Genomic DNA, 23,584 nt, shown 5'->3' on the forward strand with positions numbered 1-23,584 from the left:
CTGACAAGCGAAGCTTCCCTGGGAACAAAGGGATCCGCTATGAGGCTGCAGACCCAGGCAAGCCCCGGGCTGCACAGGGCTAGGTGGGTCAAGGTCTTCTCCATCCCACTGGGAATCCCAAATCCCCTTCCTTCGGCCAGTGCTGGGAGACCCAGAAGTGCACTGCTCCAACCCATGCACTGGCCTGTGTGCTTGCAGGGCTGCATGGCAGCTGAACAATGTGTGTGAGGCACAGGGGTGGGATTTTTCCAGCTGGACCCCCTCCCCAGCATACTTTGAGAGCTCCAAAATTGGGTGCCAGCACCCAGCAGGAACACACTTTTGCTGAGCCAGCAGGTTGCTCATGTACCACCACCATTCCCCACCCCATGGCTGGGACAAAAAGACACCCTGCACCCCCCAAACCAGGCAAGAGCAACAGGTCTGGGCTCGTCCCCACCCTGGAGGAACCCTGGGTGCCAAAGCAGGTATTTATTTACCTGTTATAAATGTCATCATCTTCACCACCCCAGCCCCAGTAATTGTTTGGGAACCCGTTGATCTTTCTGAACTGCTCTTTGCTCAAGGCAGACACACCTCCGAAATACTGGTTGTAAGGCAACCTGGAAGCAGGAAGAAAAGGTCATTAGAGGAGGAGCAGCCTGCCCACCTGAAAAGGGCTTACTGCTGCCCTTTACGCCAGCCCACGGTGAGTCAGCCCCGTGCCTCTCTGCAGCAGGGAGCAGCACGTGTCCTGGTGCCCTGGGCTCACACCAGGCAGACAGAGCTGGTAGGCTCAGTTCCAAATACAGCCAGGAAGTTATTTTACAACTCGCAGCAGCTGTAGACTTTCACTAAGTACAATGTCTTCAAAGGACAAACCAGTGAGATACATGTCACCTTGCCAAAGGACAGATGGGTGACTGCGTGTCCTGGGAGAGGCAAGAGCTCAGCGAGGAGTCGGAGGACCCACAGAGCCTCCTCTTCCTACAGCTCCACCACTCGCCTTGCACAAAAACAACCAGCTCTGGCTCAAAATGGAGAGCAATTCACCAGGCTATTGGGGACAGATGACATTCAGACCCACAGCACCAGGAGAGAGCCCAGGCAGGGACCACTGGGCCCTACCGCAGACCTTGTTTGTGCTTCAGCAAGCGTAAGAAACCCTGTGTCTGCATTTCTGCTCTAAGCCTCATTTAGCTGCAAGAAAAATGAGCAGCTGCTGCAGCGACAGCCTTGCGCCAGGCAGAGCTGAGGTCTGGAGCGGAGATGTGCGGGGGTCCTGCCAGCAACACCACTGCTCTATCTTCAGCACTACTGGCCACCATGGGGTCATGACTGATTTTAACTTTACAGATGAGCTTTAAAACTCCCCCTTGAGGATTTGGGATACAAAAAACAACCCCAAAACCAAAAAAACCCAAACATACACAAGAAAGGAAAAGCAAGACACGTTTTTCTTTGCAGCAGCTTGCTGTACCCAAATGTATGCTGAAAGGCACTGCATTTTGTGTTGCTCTCAGATACCAAGGCAGATCCCTCAGTGGCCCGAAACAGAACAGCCAAAAATATTTCATTTTCTCTTAAAATAGCATCCAATGCAGTCTTTTTAAAGCTGCCCATAATTCTCACTGCATGAGAGTGTCTCACTTTTCAGACTGGTTGGAAACACTAGCTGTCTTCCAGCTTCCAGCCTGAAACACAAGAAGGGATAGGCAGGCATCTGCAAAATGATGGGCTCTTTAGTTTTTCCTCGCCCTACATTTTGCTTTGCAGAAGCTGTGAATTTTAATAAACTGCTCAGCGCTGTTTCTCCTCCTTCTTCCCCTCCAGCCCATCCTCGCAGCCACCCGCTCCCTGCAGGGATGCACACGCCAAAACAGGCTTTTGCCAGAGACATTTTCCCATGCTTTCAGTGCTGGGTGGGGATGTGTAATGCTTCGCCTGGCCTGCTAGGCTAACAGCAATATTCGGAACAAAATGCGCCTCCAAAAGGAATCTCACCGAAATCCAAATTTATCCATGGATACAGAGAGGTGCCGTGGCTGGCTGTAACATTTGTAGGTATTCCTGTCATCCATTGGGATGAGGTCTACGTCACTAAACACGAAGCAATCGTAGTCATACTCTTTCAAAGCCTCTGTGAATCCTATATTCAGCAGTTTAGCACGGTTAAATTCTTCTTCTCCATCCTAATTAAAAAAAAAAAAAAAAAAAAGAGTTAAGTGACTTAAATTTAACAGCTGACATCAGCAGTTTCTTACCTGTCACTGTACGCCAGTGTCACTACACTGGTTGGCATGCCTGTGATAGACTGAGCTCGAGCCGGAGCACTCCCCCAAAACCAAGTCTGCAGCAAGGCCCCCCCAGAATGCCGCCCATGGGACAGTGGCATCTGAGCCAGCTGCAGAATGCAGGGGCAGCCGAAATGGCTGAGGAAAGGCTGGCCCCAGCTCAGCTCTTCTCCTGTGGTGGGAGGCTCCAAGAGGGCAGGTTTAATGCTGAGCGGTCCCCATGTCCCATCTCACACACAGGCATTTTGGGATTGAATTTTGTGACAAAGTTCACAGACTGCTAGGACAGGCAGCTGGGGCTTCCTGGAGCAGTGGAGACAAGCAAAGAGAGATGAGCTCCTCTGTAAGAATGGACCCTTGCTACAGAGAGAAACCTTGGTGATGCTTCAGCTTACAGCCAGGGCAATGATCACAGACCAAAACCTTTCTGTGGCCAGGACTTCAGCACCATCTTCCTAAGCTCTGCCACAACAGGGCTGTGGAACTGCGGCGTGGCCTCTGCTCAGCAGCATGTGTGAGTACACCTGATCAGTTTGCATAGTGTGAGGTAGCACCAGGAGCCAAGGTTTGCCACCCTGCCGCTCGCTCCTGCTCCTGTGCCAAGCCCTGCCCAGCCAGGCACATGTGGTAGCAGAACGCTTCCCAGAAAAAGGCACTGCTGGTTCCACACGTGGCAGTGACACAGCCTTGATTCCTGGATGGCAGGAGGGTGTGTGCTGCTTCCCAGAAGGTCCATGGTTCACGCTGCCACCTGCCACGGTGCACAGCCCCTTCCTTGCTGCTGCTCTGCCAGCCGCAGCATGATGTGACCCACCATCCCACCCAGGGGCCTCACTGGGGCTGTCACCATGATGGGAAGGACCTGAAAAGAGCTGACACCGCAGCAGGGCACGTTTGTCCCAGGGCAGGTGCAGTTAATGAAGGGACCTGCAGACAGCAGGGCAGGAAACTCTTCCACTCTCCTCCCCAAGCAACGAGGCGCTCAAAGAGAAATGTTTGGCTTCTCTCAGGCAGAGACCTTTGAAAAGCACACGTGGCTTTGAGCACAAGTATAGGCTTGCAAATTGCTTGAGAACTTTCAGAAAGAAACAACACATCATACCCACAAACCCAAGAATACCAGTGGTTTGAGAGTAAAGATTTCCACTCTAAGACCCAACTTTGCAGCAGCAGCTTCAAACCCAAACTCTGTGCAGGGGAACAGAGCAGGCAGAAGGGGACTCATAGGGCACCACTGAAGGAGGCTGAAGTTTTCTGCCAGCCTGTAAACCAAGACTGCTAAATCTTTTCTACCACATCCCACCCTTCCTCCTGCAAACCCTTGGAACAGTGTCAAGCCAAAGGACTCTCCCACTGTGCAAGGCATTCCCCCACCCTGCAGTACCCACAATCAGCATGGGATGAGAATCAAGGATGGCTAAAATACTGTGCCCAAGGAACAGAAGCTTAAAACATCACCTCCTCCCAAATGGCTTTGCCTGATTAATAAATAATCGTTTTGGAAACTGTTTAATCCTGACCAGTTAATGGACCTGCGGCTGGAAAGCCAACACAGGTTCTTGAAACAGCCACAAATATCTTTCAAATGAAGGTTTTAACATGCAAGTGTCAAATCAAGGTTTTCAAAAGCATTCATCACCTGCCTGGGGCACAAATGACTTCACAGGGAGGAGTGAGCTTTTGTGGAGGAGGATCTGAGCAAATTCTCAGCATCCTCACCTGAAACAAAAAGGTTCACACTGTAACTAAGGTGGTGGGAAGATGATCACCATCATGCATAAGCAAGAGCAGTAAAAACTTGAGTGTAGAAAATTAAGGCAAGTCAAAGAAAAAGGCTGGGGAGAGGGAGCGGCTGAGTGAGGCTGTGGGATCGGGGGGGGGGTTTCTTCCCCTGCAAAGGGGGCTGCCCAGCCCCAGCGGCCGAGTGCTCCTCAGGTCCCTCAGCACCAAAGCCATGCCTGGCTCTGTAGTCCCAAGGGTGACTTCTCCCAGTGCTGGAGCAAAGTGCAATGTGCTCACACCACTAAGCACCTCCTGGCTCCAGCTTAGAAAGCCTGTCCTCATTTCACACCCTTTGGCTGCGCTTTTCATAATGAAATTTCAAGGCAAAGGTTACCTCACAACCATTTTGCTACCAGCAGAAGCTCAGCCATAATTAACCCACACCTTCAGGCAGCCTCTAACTCCTCTGGGTGACACTTAGGCATTAACAATGCTACCAGGAGCTGGGTTTTTAAACTTCTTGCCGAAAAACGCCCAAAGCACAAGGCAGTGACCAGACCAAGACCACCACCTCACCCATCGGACGCCGGCAGAGCGCACACCGAGGCCCCACGCATGGAGAGGGACCAGACACACGGCAAACACTTCGCGGGGGCACAGCCGCCCTCCTCCCAAATGCTTACACAGCTTCACACTGGGGGTTCCAGAAGGCTTCAGGAGACACAAAAATCACACACAAAAAAACTCAATGAACCCACCTCTCCAAGCCATTTTTTTAGTAATGTTACAGTGAGCCAGTAGCTCATGCAGCAAATCTTGCAATGCTGTTACCAGTTGTGACTCCTTTGAGGACAGGAGGCTGGTTTTCTGTCCCAGGAGGTACGCGGAGCTTCACAGCATGTATTGAAGCAAAAAAAAGACTGGCAAGAGGTATTGCTTTTTGCAGAAAGCTCTGTTTCTTTACCTAAGGCAATGTGGAAGCACCGGCACACTTGCAGTATATGAGATTCATATCTCTCAAAACTCAGAAACATGCTGCCAGCTTCCATCTCCGACTGATCCCCAAGTTTTTGAAAGAAAAAAAAAAGGCAGAGTTGGGAAATCTCCCTTCTGCGCTGCTGTCCCCTCCCCGGTCAGCACAGGGCACAGTGCCACAGGCGGTCCTCGAGAGAGCAGACAAAGCAGAACTGAAGAAACCTCCAGCCCTTGCCTCTGCTCCGCAGCTCCTCATCCCAAGGAGTCTCCCTGTAATTTGCCACAAGGAAATGGTCCCGTTCAGGCCTGCTTGGACAGAGAAGCATCATCCTGAAGGGCTAGGCAGTGCACAGGGGACTGCTCCTTCGACAACGCAGCCAAGCACTAGATGCAGCCTCCGTGTCTTTCCTAGGCTTTCAACCGGAAAATGTCCAAGCACGTTTTTGCTTTTTTTCTGAATTTTTTTTTCCTTATGTTCTCTTGTCCTGAAACTTAATTCATGTCTAAATTCAGAGTTGGTGCCCAGCACCTCTTTCTGGTTCATGATTTTACTCCCTATGTCTCTCCCAGCATGCCCAAGTCCATCCCCATTCTCTGGTCCATGAGAGACTGGCTGAAGGGGGAAAACCTGCTGCCTGGGTCCTGCAGGATCTAATGCTGACGCCTCCTCACACCTAGTGATGATCAGCCTGAGCAAAAGAACACCCAGGTGTTTCTACTTTCCATCCCTTATCTTTGCTGAATCTGCTGTGTTTGGCCAGACCTGCCCAATGATGCTACCTTTTTTTGCTGCCAGACAGATAAAATTGAGGTTTTTGGAACTGTCACTCAAGTTAAAGGGCTTGCAAATCAGCAAGAAGTCATCTGTCTCAATTTTGTCCTGCCTCCCACATTCACATAGGAGGCAGCTCTCTGATTCCTCCTGCAGACAGCACAGCAGGGGACCCATGGCTGCATCATTCTCATATGGATTCTAAACTCACGAGGTCTCAGGGAGGTAATTGTGAGGATACATGTTTCTGGCTGGCAAGGAGAGAGCTATCACCTCCAACAGGACACTGCTAGCTAAGTCAGGGATGCCCCAAAATAGCCTGAACCACACACACGATGTCCACATGAATGTCCACGATTTGGTGGACTTGAGCAGGTAGAAAGATTTCCAGGGCCATAAAGAGACACGAGAAGACATTTTGCTTTTTCCCCAGAGGGTATTTTGAGGCATCAGCACCATTGCATCAGGCAGCAGGAGAGAGTGGACACAGAGGAAACTCTCCTCTCCCACCACAATGAGGTTACGCAGGAGCCATGGACAATTCCCTCCTTTCCCACATACCTGAGGGTCCTGACACCCCCTGCAAAATAACATGAATAAGTGTGATGCCCCAACCACTCTGCACTCACACACACACTCTGGAAAATCGCTGCCAAGGACATTGCAGGCAGCACCAGGGGCCAGTGGAAAACGCTTGAACAACTGCATAGTTTTCAGGGAATTTGCTAAGTCTTCCTTCTCCCAAACTTCTGTCTGTCTCTATGAGCATTTGCACAGGCTGAAATGCAGCGAGAAAACTCATTTCTAGACCTAAGCACCCCAGTGGCAGCAGCTGAAGGTGCTGGAGAGCACATGGGTAATGGTGAGAGCAAGCAGGACTGAGGCAGATGCCACAAACCCACCACTGCCTCCTCATGTGATGAAGTCAAGCTTGTATGGCAACAAATGGGCACTACAGAAAGTGTGCCCAGCCACGTGTCCTCTTCTCAAATTTATTTGAAAGATACAACAACCACTACTCCATGCATCGGAATTAGGTTTTGCCAGGGGTGGAGTGCGGAGGGTGAAGCATAATATACATTTTCCACTGGCTCCCTGTTACACACTGGACATTTTGCAAACATCATCCCCCTGACTTCAGCCAGGTCCTACTCTGAGGTACTCAGGCACGCAAGAACAGCATGGTGGAGACACAATGGACTGGTGAGGGAAACACATTGCGCTGAAAGGAAGAAGTTTGACATTACCAGTGCAGCAGTAGCAGGGCTCAGCGCTCCTCTTTCTTTCTATGAGATGCAGAGCACAGAAGAGCACGTAGGCAGCGTGTAAGAACCAGATCACACAGTAATTCTCCTTGCTTCAGTGATTGCTTTGCTATAGACAGGATTAACAAGTAAAGGTAATATTTCCCCACTAGAAGGAAAAATAAAATAAAAAAAAAAGGAGGGCAGATGCAAAGGGAAGGACAGACAAGAAAAAGAGAAAAGCAATTGTCAAGATAGCAGAGAAATAAGACTGTTTTCCTACTGTACTTCTGTTAGAATTAATACATTTTCTGCAACTCTCTCTACTCAGTGTTCCCACTCACTCTCAAGAGATGCATCCAGTGGGTTTATTATCACTACTCACTCTGCCTCATACAGACACAGCTTGTTAGAGGCACGTAGAAGGAGCATGTTTATTTTATAAATAGTCTTACTTGCTAACCTACCGCTGCCATGTGTTCAGGACATATGTACCCTTTGTACTGGATGTCACTCCAACTTTGCTCAAGGGTTGCGTCTGGAAAAAACATTTGCTTCAATAATTTTTTTGAGGGTTAAGTTTAGAGCATACAGACAGCCTGACAACCCTAGCACTGAAGGACAGGACCAGAGAGGAGGAGCCAGCAACACAAAGTAATGCAAGCCAACATACACCATCGCAGTAGCAGCAGGAGCTCCAGCCAGGCTTTGGACACTGTCTGTGCAGCTCTACATGATGGGGTCTCTTACCTTCCTTACCCCTGAACACCACTGATGGCGAAATACCAACCACAGCTGCACCACCAGTTCTTTGTGATGGAGACAGCCGGTTGCCCACAATGGGTGCCCCTGGACTGCAGCAGGCAGCTCTCTCCAGTCCTCGGTAGAGACAGATGGTGAGCCACACCTGGCCAGGAAAGCAGCAGCCTCCATCACTGGATCACTGCTGGAAGCCGCATCGCACCCTTGCTTCTGCGGCACGCTCAGAGACGGGAGGCATGCAGCTCTGCCACCTGCACCCACCTGCACCTCCGTGACCGCTGGGGACTGCAGCTCAAGCAACTTTGAATCCTGTATTCAGTTTTGGGCCCCTCACTACAAGAAAGGCATTGAGGTGCTAGAGAGAGTTCAGAGAAGGGCAATGAAGCTGGTGAGGGGTCTGGAGCACAAGTCTGGTGAGGAGCGGCTGAGGGAACTGGGGCTGTTTAGCCTGAGGAAAAGGAGGCTGAGGGGAGACCTTATCGCTGCCTACAACTACCTGAAAGGAGGTTGTAGCATGGAGGGTGTTGGTCTCTTCTCCCAAGTAGCAAGTGGTAAGACAAAAGGAAACGGCCTCAAGCTGCACCAGGGAGGTTCAGAATGGATATTAGGAAAAAATTTCTTCACTGGAACAGGCTGCCCAGGGAAGTGGTGGGGTCACCATCCCTGCAGGTGTTTATAAGACGTGTATACGAGGTTCTTAGGGACATGGTTTTGTGCCAAAGTTGGGTTATGGTTGGCCTCAACGATCTTCAGGGTCTCTTCCAACAAAAATTTTTCTGTGATTCTATGATTCTATCCTTGTGGCACCAGTGCAGCCTGAAGGACAAAGGGCTGGGGCTGGCCCCACATTGCTGCAATGCAGCAGCACCAGCTGCTCTTTGCATTACACAAGAAGGGACTCCTTACAGGGCTTAATTTTGGGGCACAGCGTGCCAGTCTGTATGGTGCATAAAAGCCTTGTGCCCTCAGCAACATGGCTGCCCGGCCACAAGCACAGTCAGCCAGAGCATCCTGGATGCCGTGCTTGGAGCTACCGCTAATTCCCTGCAAATCACTTTTGCCCGGATCTCTGGCACCATGGAAATGAGCAAAGTAAGAGAAATACAAGTAGCAGAGCATTTGTTTTTTCTCTAGAAAAAGGTCTGCCTTTACTTTCAATTCTGTGAGGAAATTTATTGCTTGTGTGACCACTTTAAATATTCGTCATGTTTAATATGCCCAAACACATCAGCTGATCTGCAAATTTAAGGAGTTACATTTAAAGAAGCATGTTATTTCATCTCAGTCTTTATAGAGCTGAGAAAACAGGATATAAATACATATCCATGAGAGAAACTGCTCTGTGAGTTTGTCCAGCCGATGGTATCTGCTGGGGTTCTCAGAGCTGCATCTGCTCTTTCATGCTGCAGCCCATGCAAATGCCTATATATTTTAAGCTTTTCCAAGTATGAACAACACCTATTCATTTAACCGCCATTATGGCATTAATTAAGAGAGGCTGTTTGGAGTGAAACATGCCTTTTTTTTCTTTAATTTAAAGACAGGTCTAAGGCCATAAGATAGCAAGAAAAAAGAAAAAAAAACCCACAAAACAAAAAATCCACCTTGTTTCTTTTCTATTCTGTTCACCTGAAGACAATCACTCACCTGCTCCACTGCCACACTTTTGCATTCTCCATCCTGACACTTTGTGCATTTTCACTAACATGAACAGAAGTTGCTTAAGTAAGTAAGTGTGAAATCCTACAGCTTTATGGCATGCCCAGTGCTAGATTAGGCATTAATGCCGCCTTGTCACTTCAAAGATCTCTGTATACAATTCCTGCAAGAGAAATTAGGTTGAGTTGTGCTGTTAGGGACTTTTTCCCTCCTCACCGTATGGTTTCTTTAAGCAGAAGCTCTTTAGAGTGAATCGCGCCTAACTGGAGGAGGAGATTCCAGATTTCCCATCAAAATAATTGAAGCAAAATTGCCCTATGTCTTTAGCATCTTACCTGATTGATAACATATACTCCATAATCTAGTTGCTGCCTTTGGAGAATTGGGTGTAGGTAATAAAGCCAGTACTTCAGGTGCTCCTCTCGGTTCCTGAATGGTATGATTATTGCTACTTTCTGAACTGCTATACAGTCCTTCGGAGCAAAACGACCTCCTGCTTTGACCTCTGGGTTTATTCTCGCCACTTCTTCCAGGTTCACAGGCCGGGAAAACTCCACACGTAGTGCACCAACTGGAAGAGAGGCACAGCACAAAGCGAGTTAGCACACATCATCTTTTATCTGAGCAGACATCCTTTACACCCTTGGATATTTTTGTTCTGCTTTTTAAAAACAGAGGTTTGAATCCAAGCAAAATCCCAGCAGTGCACAGAGGTGTGGAAGGTTGGACCAGCCGTATCCAAAGAAGGGCACAAAACCATTCAGAGCAAACTCGCAAACGCTGTGGCCTCTTGCTATCAGACCCCAAACCAGTCACTGATGCCAAATGAGTCTTGAAAATCCTCCTATTCGGGTGTCAAACCAACAGCTGTGCTCCCACTGGCCACAAAACCAGCCTAGAGAAGAGTGTTGCCCTCTGCACCCTTACCCACCTCGCGCAGCGTGAGAGTCAAGCACTTCAAAAATAGTCCTGCTCTCCTCTCGATGTATTTACTTATGCCAAGGTTAGCCAGATGCTAAGTGAACAAAACCCCCTTTCTTGCTTTTTTTCTTAGATACTTTCAGTGTTCTGTAGGCATATCCATTATTTATTAAAAGTCCCGCATTAGAATGGCTAAAAAAATATATTCAGATTTGCATGCATGTTGGCAATTCCTGCGCACAGTTTCAATAGCGGTAGGTTTTGAAACCGCCAAAATAATCTGTGCCAAAACGGCTGTGTAAAACTGAGAAGCCCCCCTGGCACCACAGAGAGGATGGCAGCTCCTGAGAAGCTCAAGGCCAAGCACAGGGAGAGAGGGCAGCAACAGCCCCGGCCTGATACAGCACTGATATGAGCACCGATATGGCTGAGGAGACCTACTTTGCAAGATTTCAGCTCACATGTCTGCAGGAGAGCTCTTTGCTTGCCAGGGGCTCTCTGCTCTGACACACTGGCTCCAAAGCGGTCCCTCCCATACAGCTGTACGTGGGTCTGGGGCTAAATACACATCGCTGATCACAGCCCTTTTGTGGATGTCCCCCCTCTTAACATCCAGGCTGTCCTTTCTGCAGCATTTGCTTCCAGCTGTTCCAGCCCTGATGAACAGGCTTGCAGCAAAAACCGACCAAGTGAGGTAGTTGCCAGCAGACAGACCGCTCCTGCTGCCATGTCCTGCTCCCAGCAATGGTGAGCTGATAAACAGGGGTTTGCATGCATGCTCAGCTCCCAGTAAAACATCTGCAGGAGTTATGGATGCATGAGCAGAAGGTCTTTACCACAAACACTAGGCTGGGGATCACTCCTTAAAGATCTGGCTGCTGTGCCCTCTCTCTCTCCTCCACCTGGGTGTGAATGCGTGTGTGCATGCATGCACTCGCATCTGTGTCTTGGAGCCACTGTCTCCTCTTCGCATTTGTTGAAGAGACCTCCAGGTCCCTCTGAGGGCACAGACAGTGCACACATGCCAGCAGTGCGAACACTGTGCTTATGGAGCCCCTTGAAAAGACGGCATAGTGATTTTTAGAGCTCTAAAAAGTGGCCCTCACAATCAACCTTGTGCATACCCAACACATGGCTACTAAAAAAAGCCGAAATCATGCTCTAGGCTCACAGCTCGTTCCCTGGTTGTTTATCTAGAAAAAGCTACTGGAACAGTCTCCCCAGGGAGGTGTCACGGCCCCAAGTCTGAGAGTGTTCAAGAAGAGACTGCACAATGCCCTCAGACACACGGTGTCAACTACGGGGTTGTCCTGTTCAGGGACAGGAGTTGGACTCAATGGTCCTTGTGTGTCCCTTCCAACTCAGGACATTCTATGATTTTATGCCTTCAGTTGTGCTGGTCTAAAAACCTGTGCTCATTCAGGCTGGAGATGGCAAGAAGGAGATGGGCCAAAGAGGCAGAGGTGCTCAGTGCACCCGCAGAGGCAGCAAGGAAGCTTTGCCGCCTGATTCACTGCCTGCACAGCAGAGGCAAGACCTTGCAGAAACCAGCACCACGGGCAGGATGCAAAGGGATCTCCCATTCTCTGCATTTTGCAAAGGTTAATTAGGCACAGGGAAAAGCAGCCATTTCTCAGGGCCCAGGCACTGTTGGGATCACTCTGCCCATGCTCTCAGCACTCACACAGTTTCCAGCTGCATCCTCAACCTGCCTGCCTGGTTGTTACACGGCACGATGCCTGCCTTGTGGCTGCATGGCTGGGAATGAAGCCCTTCTGGTCAGAAAGCAGCGTGCAGGGAGAGCTGGAAGGGTGGTCTGCAGCGGGAGGAAGAGGCAAGAATGGGAGGAACTGAGGCAGGAAGGAACACGCAGCAGCAGCACAACTAGGACCAGGGCTCAGCAGTGGCAGGATTGAGGGCCAGGCACAACCACCTCCACATTGGGACAAGCCGGGTGCAGGTGCCAGAGCAGCAAGGCCAGTGGGGGCAGGAGGGGCAGACAGTGCATAGTTTCCTCCGAATTCAGTTGTTGCTTCATCCCCCACCATGGTGGAGAGCACTCTCCCAGAACAACCTCTGGCCTCAACCCACACTGCACACCCTGCCCACCCCTCTGCCCCACAGCATCACCTCCGTTAGGAGACCAGCACTAAGGATGATGCCACACTTCTGTGAATTTAAAACAGCAAAAGGCATTGTGCTGGGCACGGGTCACCTAACCAGTCATGGCCAGCGAACAGGATTACGCTGGGCATCTTTGCCCAGGGAGGTTAATGCCCCTGCCTTGCCCGCATCCTGCAGCCAGCAGCAGGACCAACCTGCCGGATGCTGCAGGAAGCAGCGGGTGGAAGCAGCGCATCCCGGCCAGCCCCGCCGCTTCCAGGCGCCAGCCGGCTGCGTCCCTGAGCAAGACCTTCCTGACGGGCTCCCAGCTCCCAGCCGCCGCCGCTCAGCTGCCAGGTGCTGCTCCGGGGAAACAGCTATGAGCCCCGTCAGCCCAGGGGATGCTTTCTGGTTTAGCAAACAAAGGATCTTTCAATGTCTCACACTCACTGGCACAGAGTAAGGGGCGAGGAAACTAAAGTTTGTTGAATTTACAGGTGAAATCTCCCACTGGTGGCTTGTGAGCGGGAGCTGGGCAAGGAAAGCCACAAGTGTCCGGACACTGCAAGTAAGGCTTTTTGCAGCTTGGTACCCACAAGCCCCCCAGACCAAACGTGGACCTCTCATCCCACCAGCACTTGCTCGTTTACTTTCAGGAGGCTGGAATATCAGCAAGGAAAAGATGGGAGAGAAGAAGACATTCATGATAAAAAAACAGCTGTGGAAGTCAAAGATTTAACAGTTTCAGAGCCTTGAAGGAAACTGGTGAGAAATCATCTGTACTGCTCCAACCTCCCAGTTAATCAAATCAGTTTAAAAGGCAGCACAGCTTGTAAATGCTGCCCCGAGGGATGCAGCCAACACGCAGGTCAGTGAGAAGACCCCAGTCACCGGCACTGCACATACAGCAAGGCAGTTGCTTCTGAGGCAGGCTGGATGCAAGTCACCTAATTCATACACTCGCTGCAGTCAGTAAGAATACAAAAATGCAAAAAACCTGAATAGGCTGTTTTCAACTATGGAACAGCTAAAAGAAACTAGACTTTGTAAAGCCATGTGGCTGACAAAAAGCAACAGCAACATATTACCTGCTGCAAGTCAATGCTTTCAGTTCACTTCCCAAGCAGGACAAAACAAGTCAAATCTGCACACACAGGCTTTCCAATCAGCGACCAGAGTCACAGTTCCAGTTGCTAATTTTAAATCATTTTGTCTGAAATGTGACTACCTGGATGGCCAGCAGCCCCAAGGCTGTTGTCTCCCCAGGATGCTGACTCAGGACACGATCTGCCAATGCCAAGAAGTTTGCTGCAAGTGTTGCCCCACCAGCCAAAACTGTATCCCTGTCTGTGTTCTCTAAGTAAACTTTCCAGCCTGATTGATTTAATCTCAACCTTTTCTATTTCTGCCTAAGGTGACTGCCTGACATAGGAGCCACTGTATATCGAGCCCCTGCTAAAAACAGACAGGCATGACAGAGCTATGTGGACTCACAACTCCAGTCACACACAGTGCCTGGCATTGGTAGGCAGACAGGTTTTGGAGTCAGAGTTACAAAATTCCAACAGAGCAGCTTCATGAGCCTCAAACATACATTTTCACAAAAGAAAACCTTGAAAACGTGAATAAGCAACTGCCAGTAGCTTGCAGAAGACACGAAAGCACAGCATCATATCCAAACACTTTAGAGACTGTGAAAGGAGGTTTTAGGTGGCAGTGGTAGGGTAAGAGAGAGACGGGCACACAAAAAAGCCAGCCCCCTCCCGCCCCCCATCTCTGACACTCAGAAGCACTTCTGCTGAGCGGGACAGTGTGGAGGAAAGGCGTTGTGCAGGCACGGGTGCCGGTCGCGGTGCACACAAACAGGAAGCAGCTTCCCACACAAAGCATAAGGTGAGGCTTGAAAAACCCAGAGCCAGCACAGCTCTCAGACCTCAGGAACATGGCCCACAGCCCCAGTCATCTCCTTGTCCCCGACGTCCAAATGGCCAAGCTTGCCACAACAGCTAAACCTCTTTGGCTCATCCTGCTGACCCAAATGAGAGGACCCTCACACAAAAAGTCCAGAATCCTCTCAGCCTGATGCCATAATAAATCTAGAGGCTGCCCCAGCCTCCCTGGACCACAGATACTAGAAGTGTTGGGAAAACTCATGTGGCAATGCCCTGCAGAGCCAGAATTGTTCCCTTGCATCTCCAGCGGGGCTGCGAATGGGATGGTGACCTGCTCCATCCAAGCAGGTGGTGACAGGTGACACCACATGGGGCAGCAGCCACAAAGGGCAGCCTGGGGCGAGGCTCAGATTGGGGCCAGGGGGAGAACCCCCTCCCCAGGAGGGCGGTGCAGCCCCAGCAGCAGGAGATGGGAAGGAGGGCAGCGGGGCTCAGGGCCAGGTTTGCAGAGGTGATCCAGCAGACTGAATCGCCCTCCCAAACACTTCACCAGGACAAACGGCAAAATTCACCTGTGTGCTTTAAGCCAGGAGCAACTATCAGACGTTTAATTTAGTGAGAATGAAAGCAAAAGCGTGTGGCTTGGAGGTCGGAAAAAATCTCTCCCCAAATAGAGCAGAAAAGAACATTTCCACTACCCTGGCCGAGAGCCGGGTGCTGCTCTCTGGCTGCTGAGCCACGTGCACATCCGCACTGCCATGCTCAGATGAGCCTCAGACGAAAGGAAAGCTGGAAAAGAGAAGCAGAACTTGCAGAAAGAGAAAACAAAAACAACAAAAAAAAACCCCACTCAACCACCCTCTCTTTGCAGGGGCCCAGCAGAAAAGGGAAGGGCCCATCGGCCACACCAAGTCTACCCTGGCTGCGAAAAACAAAACCAGCCCCACCCTAGAAAATGCAGGGGCAAGTCCCTGCACCCCGGGCTGTGGATCAGGGGTCTCTCCAGCCCCCAGACCCACGTGACAGCTCCAGGGCAGGCAGGTAGCTGCATCCCACGGCTCAGCAAAGAACGAGTTTCCTATTAAAATCAGCTCAGCTTCAGAGCTGCGCCAGCGCCCACGCAGGCAGCACCAGCCCAGCTGGAACTGGGGCTCAGCCCTGTGGTGGGGGGACGGGATCAGTGGAAGGGACAGCCCTAGTGCCCCCCCACCTAAACGCATCCCCTGAGCAGCCTCCTGGCCTGGCCTGCAACCCACTAGCCAAAATAACCATGGGGACATCTCTGTCTCCTATTAAGTGGCTGGCAGCTGCTGCCCCTTGCTGCCTGCAGCTCTCACTCCCTCTTGAATGTTTAAAACAACAAAAAGCCATCCTTGGGTATGGCCAGAAATATCCCAGTGAGAAAAAAAAAGCGCCTTTTCCTTCCCAAGGACTGGGATACGTTTTCTTCGGCTGGTGTACACTTGGAAAGTTGCATCCCCTTACAGATGTCAGCTATGCCAACGCAAGGCTTGAGCCTGCTACACCAGCACATGCCCGGTCTTGGGCAGGCTCATGTAGCGTCTGGCATCTGCAACTGTGGACCCCAAAGGGAAACAGGCTGAAAAAAATCAGGATGCATCACACACTGGCAACGCTGAGCCTGCAGGATGACAGGTTTGCATGATTAACTGAGTGACTACAGACATAAAAAAATGTCTTAATCCAACCCCAAACACTGCCTGTTCTAATACAAGGTCTCAGCCTAGCACATGGTGTCTTAAAAAAAAAGAAAAAAGATCATCCCTTCCACAAGAAGGTACTTTTGGGAGAGAAGCAAAGTCCTCATCAGTGGCTCAAATCCAGCACACGCTCACTGAAGCGGCTTTGAACCATCTGCCTTTGAGCCAGGCAATCTGCACGCGATTAGCCCCGCTTGCTGCCGCCACAAAATTAAATTCCAAGCCCTCAAACAGCAAACTCAAAACAAACAAACAGAGAGGCCCGGATCAGAGAAAAAGCTGAGCTGCCCCCCACCAGGAACCCCCACCCCGCCGCAGGATGGGATGGGCAGACAGGAGCTCTCCCCAGCTGAGTGGCATCCCAGGGACAGGGCTTTGCCAGGGGCAGCCCCAAATTGCAAGGCAGCCCCCAGTCCCCCCACCCCATCCCATCTGGCCGGTGGCGGCTGCACCTGGATCCCAGCGCTGCCCCAGGGCTGGGGTGTACTGTCTCAGCAGCAGTGGGTGCCAGGTGGGGCAGAGGTGCTTCTGTCTGGCCAAAAGTCAGCCAGGGCTTGTGCACCCCCAAAAGCAGGGGGTGCTACGAGTGGCAGGGAGTGTGGGAGGTGAGGACAGGAGCAGGGCATTGTGTGCCTGGGAAAACGGCTGCTGAAGCCTCGCTGCCCCTGAGCACCCAGATTTGCAGAAACCCACCCCACGAAGTCTTCACAGGGCTGTTGCCAGCTTCAGTAAGACATGGCTGCGGGTAAGTGCCCTCAACACGAGTCCAGTGACACCCCGGCCTGGGGATCGGTGGTAGGGGAGGTGACACAAGCAGCCCTCTTTCAGACAAACATCTGCAGGGGCCTGGGGACTGCCCCGAGCTCCTGCAGCTCAGCTGCAGCCAGTAGGCAGCTGGAAAGTCTGTTTGCCATGACCCAGCATTGACAGCGGCCACGGCCACCTCTTGCCCATCCGGAGGACTGAATCTACGCCTTGCTCACCAAGCACCTCTCCTCGCAGGCAGGAGCTCTAGGCACTGATTTGCGCAAAGGAAAACACTGTTCTGGTGGGGATGGGCCGATCAGGAAGACTTTTTCCAGCCCAGAGAGACAGGGGCAAGCTGGACACTGACACTACTCTGTCCACGTCCCAGAAAAACCCCAGGTCCTCAGCCCCACCACTGCAGCACTGCTGTGGACTGGATGACTCTATCCCCAAAACCTCTATAACCAAAACCCCTCCTGCCCCATGGAGAAGGGTGCACAGGACAGAGGGAAGTTATTCAGATGCATTGATCCATAAACAGCTGACCAGTGAACACCAAGGGTAACTATGAATTTCTGTAGCTGCAGGATACTGGCTGGAGAGGATGGTCCACAAGCGAGGAGATGAGCTGAGTGGTGAAGCCCAGCAGCCTGGTGCCTTGGCCTTGTTGACGAGGCCACCAGACCCAGAGCACCTCCTGGCTGAGGACCACGCACACTGCCCCTTGGGGTGGGAGGGAGACCTCAAGGCAGTGACAGTGTTCTCCATCTGCTGAGTGAAGTCAGAGTAAGGAGCTCCACACCAGAGGAGGAATGTTGAGAGCTTAACTGAATTCTGCATCCAAGTGCAGTTCGGGAAGCTGCAAGCGTCCGCCTCTTTGCAAACACAAACTTGGCCCAGTTTCCAAAGAAATTAGCTGTTGCTTCAGATCAACGCTGGCAGAGAAACAAGTACGTTATAAAACACTAGAAGCATGAGACGGAAAACTCTCCTTTTGTCCCCAGCACATCCCATCTGTTGTGCCGTGTTCCCGAAACAGCTGCTTTACAGGAAGGCGCAGTACCTTTCCGAGTTAGACTGCAAACCCAATTAATAGTCCTTGACCTTCATTTTGACCAGATAAGAGGATGCTAAGGATGCTCTCACCACAAAGGCTGCTCCCTGCCCGCCGAGACAGCCTGCGCTTCCGAGGTACGACGTGCTCCCGACCACACGGGTGGCGCCAGAGCTGTCGGCAGTATTGCCAGAATCGCACGTCCACTCCCTGCCAAACATCTTAAACATATTCTTTGGAGAAGTTTAACAGTTTCTCAAACTCTATTTTGAGGCCAAGGAAGCTTAACTTTTTGAGCAAAGTGGTCCACGTGTTAGCTCCCCCTCCCCCAGCCCTCTCCATGCTCTTCTCTTTGAGTTTCTGTTTTACTTTTTCGAAAGAAGGCAGCGGAGGGACACAGCACAATTCAGATTGCAGACATGAGCAAAGTAATGCCTGTAGCACCCGGCCTGGGAAGAACCAGAGATAGAGGCTGTATTGGAAAGTTTAAAAAAATAAAAAAGGCGGAAGATAAAAAAACTTCTGTAATATAGGCAGTAAACATCACCACTGCTTTGACAAGCAACCTCTGTCTCCTCCAAACAAACCTCAAAGCATCAGAACATTCTCATCACATATCTTCGGTATCTACAGTTCGGAGCGACTGCTTGCACTGACTACACAGGCATGAGAAGTGGTGCATCAGAGAGAAAGCCAGTACCACGGGTCCTTCCCCTGCAACTGACCGACAGATGCTCATCCACAGGCTGCCCAAAGGAGCTACTTTCTCTCAATCCCCAGGGTTTTTTTAGGGTTTGGGGTTGTCAGTTTTCTAAACTGAAATCCAAGGGTGAAAAGCTATTGAAACTGACACCTGAGTGCAACATATTTACCATACTTGGGTCATCCTTGCCATGAGATGCTCACAGGCCTGCGGGTAATGATACATCTCTTCAGTCCGTCATCCCTTAGCAGCCACACCTGCCATCTAAATGGGGATCAAAAATGGGCAAGGAGACAGCTGTATTCTAAAATAACCTCCATAAACAACACGTGCACTTGATCAGGCAGGACTTGAAAATGACATCCCTGAAATACAGATAAGCCTGTCCATGAGATTCTGCTTTGCAGACTTCTGGCACCAAAAGATAAGCGCTGCTTTAAGACAAGCTCTTTTGGAGAGGAATCTCCCCAGCAAAGAATGTGCCCTCTTCTGCACTCCTTCCTAAAAACAGCAGGCACCTAACTACTCCACCACCAAAACACAAAGACCTCATGGAAAACATAGAAAAAAAAGCACTATACTGTTTTGAAAGCACTTAGGCCAACATATATACTACTTCTGTAGAGCAGCTTTTAACTGTTTGGGCTTTTTTTAATACTGTTCTACAGCTCTTAAAGAATATAACAGTTTGGGGAATGGACAGATGCAGGATAGATTTGGTTTTGCTCACTTTTGGGCTTCTAGGAGGCTGAAATTTCACTGCAGTAAGAACAGGCACTGCTTCTCAGTACCCCATTTAAGATACTCATTGGCACATAGCTCTCAACTGGAGCATAAATCCAAAATCCTTATACTAGCTTGTATTAGAGAATTTCATAGCTGTTAAGGACTTTTAATTTAAAGTTGAATTATGGTATTATTTCCCCAGCACCGATTTATGCGTTTAAATTATAAATAAGGGCAAGTGAGCCACAGAAGTATTTTAAATTTGCCTGCTTCTTGTAGAGATTAAACCTCCTTCAGGTAATCCATTTGCTGCAGATCCAGGCAGCAGGGATTGTAAACGACTCTCTCTAAACAGCGCCCGAAAGAAACCTCTGGGCCTCTGAGACAAGTACCTGGCTATGTGACCATTCAAAAAGCCCGAGCCGCTCAGTCACACATATCCTGCATGATTCATCACATGTTTCCCCACAGCGCGGGCAGGACGGGAGCAGAAAATTAAAAGAAAAAAAAAAAAAAAAGAGGTGCATTTCAAGAAATTTAGGTTTACGCTAAGGGAATAGGGCAGTTGGGTAGCTGGAGCTGCCTGTTCTCATCTGAAGCCCTTCTCCGTGGCTTTGGGAAGGTGGGAATCTCAGGAAGGTGATTGCTGGTGCCTGCTTGTTATGTTCATACTGATAGGAGCTTTGTGCATAAAAAGAAGAGGGTTCTTCTAACTGTGGGTGAGTGAATTAGGTGTTAGAAATGCCTGCAGTGTACACCTCTCCATCCCCCACTCTGGCCTTAGAGATACATGAGATGTTGATCAGGGCAGACTCAGCTCTGACCAGCATCTGAGGCACAACACGATTGTTTTACAAATGCTGCTTGCTACCTAAACCTGAAAAAAAAAAGGCAGAAAAAAAATAAATACCCATCAGGTTTCTTACCTACATGCTGGCTACAAACCTTGAAGCCATGACAGAGACAGCCTGCATCTGAGTGCACCACCATACAAGTACTGAAGGTAACACAGCTAGAAACCGTTTGCCTGCTGTGTTGTAAAGAGCTACGCTCTGCACGGCCCTGCAGCTGTCTGAACATAGGTAACCACTTCCAATAGCCTTTGGTGGATTCTGCAAATGGCACTGAAGATGTTTCAAAGACAGCATAAAATATTTTAACTGATCCTTCAGCATCTAACTGTGATAACACTTTGAATCTTGGGGACACTAAGAGCATTTCTCTAAATTCCAGGCATTTCAAAAGCACATGACTCACTCCTGAGAGGATCAGGGTAAGTGGAGACCATTTAAAGCAAAGCAATATTCATAAAGGGCTCCCACATCCAGTCCATGAGGACAGGCATGCACAGCCACTTTCAACTTAAAGTGATCTAGGGAAAAAAAAAAATAAGTGAAAGATATGAATAAAAATCAACAACAAAAAAACCCATAGCACAGTTCCTCTTAGTGACCTCAAAACCACCTTCCTAAAATAACAAACCGGTCATTTGTTATTCAGATGCATTGATCCATAAACAGCTGACCAGTGAACACCAAGGGTAACTATGAATTTCTGTGTCGGTTTTGTAAATTGAAAACCACAGGTAGCTTCTTGGAAGCCTCCTCCTCCACTGTGATCTCTGGTAATAAAGGTGTCTGGGCTAAAGTGGCATGCTGATAGAGACAGAAATCATTCCAAGGCTCCATGCCCCGAATAGCTTGTGGCCAGGTCACTATCCACTGGGATGCTGGCTGGTCACAGTGGTGACTCTACGTACACCACAGGAGGGTCTGTTCAAGGAGCGGCAGCTACAAACACCAAGGTGGATGAGAGCCTTGTAAGGGGAGGAAAAAAGCTGAAATTCACTTCGCCCCCACCTCTGCCTTGTGACAAAGCTGGTGGATCAGAACAGCTACAGATGATCAGTGTAAAAACTAGACCACTAGCAGGCTGCAAATCCACAAAGAGCCTGACAGCCTTCCAGTCCTGGCAAAGGCCTGTGGGGTGCACAGCTCCAGTGCAGATAAAACACACTCCAGGCTGCCACGTATCAGGCAGGATACAGCATCACAGGACCAAATACGTGGGAAGTGCCGTTGGGATGCATAACAACTGTATTCATGACCCTGCCTCACAGCGCTTTGTAAATCTATGCCACTCATCGAGCAGGTCCGCGCACACACAAGACTGCGAAAGCCCGGACAGCCCGCCGGATCCTTCCTGTGAGATTGCGCAAGGGGAGTATTTTGGGTAGAGTTGCCAGAGGAAATTACCCAACCTCCCCGACAACCAGAAAGAAATCCAGCCGGACGGGCAGGGAGCGCTCCCCAAAAGCGCCGGGGGTCCGCTCGCTGCCGCCTTCCTTGCGAGAGCATCCGCGCCTCGCTCCCCGCAAACACCGGCTCCCCGGGGATTCTCCCACAACCCCCCTCCGCCGGGCGCTGCGAGGCTGCGGCGGCGACACGCGTGGGCAGCCGCGCCGCTGTCACACCCACACCCGCTCTGCGGGGACAGACACCCACGAGGGACACCGGGAGCCGACGCGAGGCTCCGGGACGCGGCGGCCGCCCGTGATGCCCGCGCCCCCCCGTGGCCCTCGCGGGGTGGGCGACAGGAGGGGAGGAAGCGGAGCCCCTCTACCCGCCCGCCCCAGCGGGGCGGCACTCACCGAGCAGCGGGGACGGCTCGGGGCAGAGGCCCGACGGCCGGGTGGCGGGAGACAACGAGAGGTTGGAGGGCGGCGCGTGGCGCGGCGGGGGCTCGGGTTTGCCCATCCGCCCCAAGGCGTTGCCCGCCAGGTAGTAGAGCAGCGTGGCCGAGAGGTGGAGGGCGCAGAAAGCGACGAGGAAGCGGCAGGCCCGCTGCAGCGAGGAACCGGGCAGCGACAACTCCTTCATGCCGCTGCGCTGGCGGGGAGCGCCGCCCGCCCCGCGCCGCGCCGCCGACGGGGGACGAGGACGGGGCGGGGGCGGCGGTGGCTCCGCCCGCCGGGGGGCGGTGTCGCGCCCGCGCCCCGCCCGCAGCCTCCCGTCGGCCGCCAGCGGCGGAACCCTCCCCGCCATCAACCCGTGGCATCCCGCGAGTCTGGGAGCGCACCCCCTTCTCTGGCTGGCTCTCCAGTACGGTGCCCGGTAACACCGTATAGTAACCGTGGCTGCAGCTTCGTGCGGGCCACGGTAGCAGCATGCAGAAACGCTCCGCTGTAGCAGAGGGTGTAAGAGGCTGCTGCGAGCTGCTGCAGAGTCGCACAGGCTGTGTTTGGGTTCATGCTCCTCGAATGTTGCAGGTACTCTTCACTTGGCATGACTTGACAGACTGTAGTTTTCTGACAGCCCAGTGGAGCTTGTTTCAACATATTTTCCTCAAAACAAAAAAGGCCAGGACCACCCTTTTGTTGAATAAGTCACAAGACACCAGCAGCGCTAGCAGCAGGGCCTTCTGGAGGTCTCTAGCCAAGTGCCCTGCTCTGAGGAAGACTATTGCCAGCAGTTGGTAGAAGTCAGCTGCATTTCCATCCTGCTGAGGCTTGACAGCTGCCTAGCACGGTGATTTCCACCTCTCTGGTGCCCTGTTCCACATTCTTGAAGAAAGAGTTTCCTCATGTCCATCATCAAGCCCGTGGAAGTATCTGGACAAGCAGGTCTGGGCACCGTCCAGCATCTCTCAAAGTTAAATGTGTTTCTTACAAGTGGCAAGTACATGAGCCTGGGAAGAAACCTCCTTGGAGCTGCCCTGTAATGCTGTCTCAGCCAGCAGCAGCGATGACAGGAGGATTAAATGTTGTCCTTCAGTAAGGACAGCAGCAGTGAGGAAGGCAGTAACAACCTTGCTGTTCCCTTGGGCACTCCAGGCACCCTACTCAGAGCTGACTGGAAAAGGGTCTGTGGGCACCAGTGACCCAAGGGATAGGTGAGACTGACAGCTGACCAAGCAAAATTCTACTGGTGGTCTGGCAGACCTGCGTGTATCTGATTAGCCCTGTGAGCCTCAGAGTACTTCAGGGACATCGGGTGACACTCAAGTGGTTTTCAAGTGCTTTAAATAACTCCTGCCAGTAGTCCTTAATTCTACTCTTTAATGTTACTTCTTACTTCATCTCATGAAAGTTACTGCAAGGAGAAGTGAATCTATGTTCTTCTCATTGGTGAAACCTGCTTCCCAACACGCGCAGGCACCACTCCCACTTCCACTCCCACTTCCCCCAGCGCTCGTGGTCTGCTGATTTCCACGGCCTCCAGCGCTGCTTGGTGTGCTGCCAAAGCGCTGGTGTTTGGAACGGGGCTCTCATCCAGCATGTTTGGATACTCCTTCAATGTTCTTTGAATGAC

At 51.1% G+C, this 23,584-nt stretch overlaps 1 protein-coding gene across 2 annotated transcripts in view; it reads right to left on the reverse strand.

Annotated features, from left to right (window-relative positions):
* Positions 1–22,205, reverse strand: part of B4GALT1 (beta-1,4-galactosyltransferase 1) — a 202,947-nt gene extending 180,742 nt beyond the window's left edge. The window contains exons 1-4 of one of the 2 annotated variants that reach the window (XR_013923537.1): positions 21,925–22,182; positions 9,743–9,978; positions 1,984–2,171; positions 480–602 (exon numbers count right to left, since the gene is read on the reverse strand). Coding sequence is in view for 1 of the 2 variants with exons in the window: in XM_080362697.1 (XP_080218823.1) it covers positions 480–602; positions 1,984–2,171; positions 9,743–9,978; positions 21,925–22,153 (776 nt within the window). In the remaining variant the exon portion in view is untranslated. Of the gene's footprint in view, positions 1–479; positions 603–1,983; positions 2,172–9,742; positions 9,979–21,924 lie in introns of both variants that reach the window. The other variant, XM_080362697.1, reaches the window with a different exon arrangement.
* Between the last annotated feature and the right edge of the window lie 1,379 nt (positions 22,206–23,584).

Source organism: Nesoenas mayeri, assembly GCF_963082525.1.
Source record: "Nesoenas mayeri genome assembly, chromosome: Z".
NCBI lineage: Eukaryota > Metazoa > Chordata > Aves > Columbiformes > Columbidae > Nesoenas > Nesoenas mayeri.